The sequence below is a fragment of the Gossypium raimondii genome, chromosome 12 (genome assembly GCF_025698545.1).
Source record: "Gossypium raimondii isolate GPD5lz chromosome 12, ASM2569854v1, whole genome shotgun sequence".
Classification (NCBI taxonomy): Eukaryota; Viridiplantae; Streptophyta; class Magnoliopsida; order Malvales; family Malvaceae; genus Gossypium; species Gossypium raimondii.
Genome location: NC_068576.1, coordinates 28450979 through 28458061, shown reverse-complemented (window position 1 = coordinate 28458061; position 7083 = coordinate 28450979). Strand labels below are relative to the sequence as shown.

The 7083-nt window shown below is 31.2% G+C and overlaps 1 protein-coding gene across 1 annotated transcript; it reads right to left on the bottom strand.

The window, feature by feature from the left end:
* Positions 1-223: 223 nt before the first annotated feature.
* On the bottom strand, positions 224-2074 carry LOC105763629 (cytochrome P450 77A3). The gene has a single exon (XM_012581913.2). The coding sequence runs from the start codon at positions 2023-2025 to the stop codon at positions 466-468; it is 1560 nt and encodes a 519-aa protein (XP_012437367.1). The 5' UTR covers positions 2026-2074; the 3' UTR covers positions 224-465.
* Between the last annotated feature and the right edge of the window lie 5009 nt (positions 2075-7083).

Genomic DNA, 7083 nt, shown 5'->3' with positions numbered 1-7083 from the left:
ATTGATAAATTTTCACATGACTTGTTTTGAGAAAAGATAGAGATTTTTTTTCGAACTTTATTTTTTACAAGTGTTTTTATTCATATTTTTAATTTCAAGTTTAAATTTGTATTAACTATTCTTTATTTATATATAAATATTGTAATACATATATAATAAGTACTTTTTATTTGTATAATTTTTATACAATATTTAAAAATTAATTATAATCCTACCCGAACTCTTAAATAAAGGTCAAATATGCATAAATATACTTAAATCGACAATGCCGACCAAGTTAATATTTAATGTACTCTTTTACTATTACAGGAGTAACCAAACCACTCACAATAACACTGATATAGAACGCTATCAAATAGATGTCTGAGACCATAATTAAATACCTAGTACACTTAAGCATCTTTGTTTGAACATCTCATTTAAGATATAAGTAAATATTAATGTTTTATGATTTCGATTTCCTTTTTACCTAGTATCACCCCTTGGCTTGATCCTTGATTTTAAGGTATTGCTCATCACCACAGTAAACTCGAATTTCCCACTGAAATCAATGTCAGAATTAGGGGGATAAGCAGTCCATTCAAATTCCTGAACCATTCTTGCTAACATTAGGTGAATGTGAACAGTGGCCATTGTTAATCCAGGACAAATCCTCCTCCCAGCACCAAATGGTATCATTTTCACCATTGTTACACCTGTTATATCTGCATCTTCTTTCCCTAAATAGAATCTATCAGGATCGAACTTTTCTGGGTTTGACCAGATTTTGGGATCTTCACTAATCCCAGGCAAGAAAACCTCGAGATTTGCATCAATGGGGATGTTGAATCCACCCAAAGTTGTTGCCTCAGTCGCTGCATGAGTTAGTAAAAAGTAGGTTGGTGGATGCTTACGTAACACTTCTTTCACTATTGCTTGTAAATACTTCATGTTTTCAACATCTTTCTCCTCTACTGTTCGATCTCCAACTGTACTTTTGATTTCATCAAACAATTTAGATTGAATATTTGGATTGTGAATCAGCTGAGCAATACCCCATTCAAGTACAGTCGCGGTGGTATCAGTTCCGCCATTGATGAACTCGGAGCAAAGTGAGACCAGCTCTGAGTTGGATGGTGCTGAGTTTCTTCCTTCAACTTTGAGATCAAAAAGGGTGTCGAGATACGAAAACCGCATCGCGGAGTTATTTGATCCTGGATTCCTAAGAGCTACTCGACGTTGTTGGATGAACGGAGTGATATTTTCGAGTTGCTGTTTACGAACTTGGAGTGCTCGTTTGCGTTGCTTGCCAAAAAAGGGTCTTAAAATGGGAAGAAAATCGTCGATTCTTGGATCCAGTGTAATCAGAACATTTTTCGTTATTAGATCCATTTTCTCAATAGTTTCTTCATCCATTTCAATCCCAAAACACATCCTTAAGAGTATACAAAACACAGCGAAACGAGCATTTTTCAACACCGAAACAACGCCGCCATTGGCCTTAGCTTCGGCTCGAAGACGATCTATGAGTTTATCCATAGCTTGACTTCTAATACTGTGAAACTCTTTAATCCTACTTGAGCTTAGCATATTTTGAACCAAGTTTCGTCTCAGAGACCGCCACTCAAGGCCGTAAACTGCGCTATTTACGGTGAACTTGTTGCAACTAAAGATGTTTCGAGTGGGATTTTCTCGGGGTCTGCCGGCGAAGATAGCACCCTTTTCGATGAAAGCTTCATGGCAAAGCATGGCGTCGCTAAGTATAATTATCGTTCGAGTCCCCATCCTGAGAGTGAAAATGGGCCCATATTTACGGCGAAGATCGTCGACGTATTGAAAGAAAGGCTTGCCGGAGCGAGCAACCTGGAAAAGATTACCAACAATAGGCCAACCAGTAGGTCCCGGAGGGAGCTTGAGATGTTTGGATTGAGATTTACGATAAAGAAAGAGAACCAGGCATGAAAGAAAGAAAAGAGCAAATGTGAAGACGAGATGGGCATAAGAAGGCAATGAATTGCAAGTAAAATAGCGAAAGAAAGTAGCCATTGTTGATTAGTGAGGGATGATATTTGGGGTTAAGGGCGTATTAAAATTAGTAGAGCATGAAATTGCAGGTGGGTTCAATTAAAGCTGCCTAAAACATGAAAACAACATTGATATCCCACTTATTAGAAAGATATCACATCAACACATTGAATCCTACATATTAATTAGTTTCTTTTCCCTATGATAATTTTAAGTATTAATTAAAAGATATTAAATTATTTTATAATTTTACAATTTTTCAAGTTACGGTACTTAATAATTTATAAATTAAATATTTTCAATTACCTCGTCTAATTAATTATGTAAGTTTTTTATGATATTTTGTATCTAAAGTGTATTAATATTACTAAAATCTTTTCACACCTATGCAGGAATCACAATTTAGACTACAAATGCTTGTTTAAAAAACATACAATAAATAATAAAATATATGGTTTAAAATTAATTAATCATAATAATACATGAAATATGTACGATGTTAAAATAAAAATTAGATTAAATTATCGTAAAACAATTTTTTTGGTGAAAAAATAAAATAAATTACATCAAATGCATAAAAGCACCATTTTCTTCGTCTTTTTTGTAGCAATTCTAATATTTCCTTAGGAGCCTCATTGAAGACTTGTAGACTCCATTTCCAATTCAGGCTAAGTTTAGCAAGCTGATCTACAACCAAGTTATAATCTCTCTGCATGTAAATGATCCTCCACTACCTTTCAAACTTCATAATACGTTTGGTCCTTCTAAGCACAATGATCCCTAGATCCTCCAATCCCCAATCAGTTAGGGCTTGAACTACTTCAAGATTATCAGTCTGAATAATGGCCTGTCTATACCCCTTATTTAGAATAATAAGGATCCCATCTAGGATACCCCATACTTCGGCCTCAAACGGGAAACAAACACCCAAGTAGCAATTAAAACCCATAATCCAATTTCCATCCTTATCTCGAACCACGCCTCCGGCCATAACATAACCAATATCTCTAGCCACAACACCATTAGTAGATAGATGCACCCACTTATCATCAGAAATAATAGCTGAATTCGAGTTGGGAGTATTGATTTTGCACCCACTAAAATGTGTTTTGAATTGGCGAGCCCAGCTTAAAGAGACTTTTACCACTTCGATTGTCGACCAGGAAATATTCTAAAAGATAAAGAGATTTCTATTATTCCCAAGACACTAAGCGATTAAACCAAAAAGGCACAACCATGTGACCCCACTATCCTGCATTCTCAAATGACAACAAAGGTTAGAAGAAAGCCAATCCTGGACAGAGTAAAAAAAAAACACCTTTGTTTTAGATGATTTGGAAGCACATGCATCCACTCATCCTTCGCTGTCGGACAATCCTGAAGTACATAGACTATATCCTCAAAATCATGTCCACACACAGTACAAGAGTTGCAATGACCGATCCCCCGTCTAGTACGTTCTAAATTAGTAAGAAGTCTTTGCTTAAAAGCGAGCCATAGAAAATATCTCACTCTCTGTGGTCCTTGATATTTCCAAATAATCTCTCAATACTCCTCTCTAGAACTCCAAATGTTCTTTTTTAGAGTCCAGAAAGCACTACGAACTGAAAATACTCCTGAGGCTGAACGACCCCAAATCACCTTGTTCGAACCAGAACCATGATGAAGAGAGGGGATACTGATAATCTTATTAATGACATCTTCAGGTAGCCACACGCAAAATAGATTCAACTTCCAACTTCCATCAGAGCTGACCAAATCCCTAACAAAACATTCCAAATCAAGGTTAGCAAAAGATGGAATCTGAGATTGTAAAGGACCCATACTTGGGATTCCAACAGCGAACACTAGTGCCATCCCCAATAGACCAAGCTAAGTTATCACAGAGAGCCAGCCATATCTTGGAGAATGACCACCATAAGTGAGCATTGACTCCTATTAATAGTCTCTAGAATATGCTCTTTCCATCCGTACTTTGATTGAAGGACATGAACCCAAAGAGCTTTGGTTTTAGAGACTAAATTGAAACCAATCTTCATGAGGAAAGACATATTCTAATCATTCAAGTGAAGAAACCCAAGCCCACCGCGAGACCGTGGCTGACATATAAAGTCCCAACCAACTAGCGACATTTTTGGGTGACCATCAGTACATCCTCAAATAAATCGTCTAACCAATATCTCAATTTCTGTACAAACTCCTTCCGGTATCAACATAGACTGCATAAAATAACTAGGAATATAGAGAAGAACTGACTGGGCTAAGGTGATTCTTCCCGCTATGGATAACTTCCTCGCATCCTAATTTTGCAATTTACGCCTAAACTTATCAACAACAAAGCTCAAGGTGCTATTAGGCATCTTATTATGAAGGATAGGGATGCCTAAATAAGTACCAAGATTTTGAACTTCCTGAAAGCTGAACATTTGAGTAATTTGGTTCGGGTATCATCTTTAACTCCCTTAGAAAAGTAAATATTACTTTTCCTAGTGCTAATTTTGTGACCCAAAATCTCACAAAATTGATTCAGAATGTTCTTCAATAAACGCACTTGATCAAGCTCTACTTTGCAAAAGATCACCAAATCATCTACAAAGAACAGATGTGGGATTGGTGGACCTGTTCTTGATAGATGAATTGGTTTCCATCTTCCGATATCAATTTTCGACCGAATAATATGTCCCAGCCATTCCATGCAGAGCATAAAAAGATAAGGTGATAAAGGGCATCCCTGGCGAATACCTCTGACTGGTTTAAACTTCTGAGTGGGAGCGCCACTCTAGAGGGTTTGCATAGAAGAAGAAGAAAATTTAAACACATAAATACATCAAATAAATGATACTAAATTCGTTATAATTATTTATCATGATTTTATCATCAATTGTGAGTTAATGTACAGTTGACTTGTAACATCAACTCAATTACTAACATTATAATATATACAGCTCATGGAGATAATAAATTATGCATATTAAAATAAAATGAATAAAATATATTAAAATGAAGCTTTGGTTGAGTAGTAAATTAAAGTTTTAATAATTTAATTGGTATGAGTTCAAATATCACCATATGGATATTTTATTGATTTTTGTTAAAAATAAAAAGACTAAAATACTCTCGAATAGTATAACTTATTTTAATTATAAAATGACATTTCTATAATTTTTCTAATTGAACTGAGGATGACACCAACTCAAGAAAATATTTAATAAATAGTATAGATAATAGTACAACATTAAAATATTTAAAATGTAACTAATTACATAATTTTTTACAATACAAATATTTTATTTTATTTTTCAACAATAACACCAAATTAATTTAATATAAAAATTGTGATGTGTCAAGAACTAAAATTATTCTATTATCACAAAATAACTATATCACATAGAAAAACTTCCTTAAATATAGTCTACCTTTCGATGCTTTTCTAAAACCACATTATTCAATATGGTAGGGCTCGTCCTAGACATTTCTCAATTTTGTTTATTTTAAATATTATTATTTGATTATTTTAAATAAGCTTAATTAATGATTTAGCCCTTAAAATATACTCATTTTTTTATTTTGGTATTTAAATTTTTATTCCAACTTGGTACATAAAATATCAATTTCCTCTATTTTTAGTCCATTTTCTAACTACCTTTAAAAATAATTTGTTAGGCCACTTTGGCCAATGAAAAAATGGCACGTGACTTATTTTAGGCTAATGAAAAAACCACGTGGCAATTAGATTTACTTAAAATAAAAATATTAAATTTAAATAAAAAATTATAAAATTAAATATTTAAATATTAAAAAATACTATTGACTTTGACTAGTTGTTGACTAACTAGTTGTTGACTGACCATTGACCGACGTTGACCTACTACGTGACACTATTAGAATACACCACGTGTCCTTTTTTATTTTTAATATTATATATTATATTGACTAAAAATAAAAAATCATATATAATATGTAAAAAATTAATTTTTTATAAAATTTTAAAATATATAATGATAAATTTTAAAAGTCCGAATGATATTTTATAAAAATTAAAAAAGAAATTAAATTTCAAGTAATTGTAAAAACCTTGAAATTTAAATACTTTTAAATTTTATAAAATTATTTTAAACTTTTTTACAATTTTTTACATTTTCTGTAATAATATTATTAATTTCAACTAATTTCTTTTCAATTATTGTATTTTTGTAAAAAATTATAATTTATATATTTTTTCTAGATTTTATACATATGTTTTCTGAATTTTTATATATTTATTTTCATATTTCATATTTTTAATGTGTATAGTCATTTAATAATAGAAAATATTTGTTTTGTTACATAAAGCCACCAAGTGGCACTTTGTGGCTATCAATTTTTTTAACATATGTAAAAAATGGACTAAAAAATATAACGGATGCATACTTTAGGTACCAAGTTGGAAAGTGATTGATACTTTAGGTACCAAATTAGTACAAATAAAAGTCTAGGCACCAAAGTGGGAAAATAGATATACTCCAAAGGCCAAATCATGAATGCCTTTTAAATATTTAGATTCAATTATTATTTGTACTAGATTTAGAAATAAATAGTTTCCAATGTCACATGTGTTACAAGTAACTTTATGAATTTAATTTTTAATTAAAATTTAAATAATGTATTTTTATTATTGTACTTAATTTTTATATTAACTATTTTGATAATTCAAATATCATGCTAATAAAAAAACTCTTATTATTAAAGCATTACTACAAACTACAAAAATTGATATATCACTATTCAATTTTCAATTTTTATTTTCTTAATAGTTTGTAAATATTATATAATTAATATAAATATATTAGAGTACATTATAAAAATGAAATCAAAATGATTTTATTAACCTTCCCACTAATATTATAAATTATATCCAAATCATAAGAGATAATTATAATCCTTGATAAATACAAAAGATATTTACATTAAATTAATAAACTTGTTTAATAATAATTAAAATTATTTATTAAAATTTGACTTTCTTTTAGAAACAAACCCACAAATATGTTTTCATTTACTCGAATAAAAATGGATAAAAAAAGAAACGATTTTAAGAGT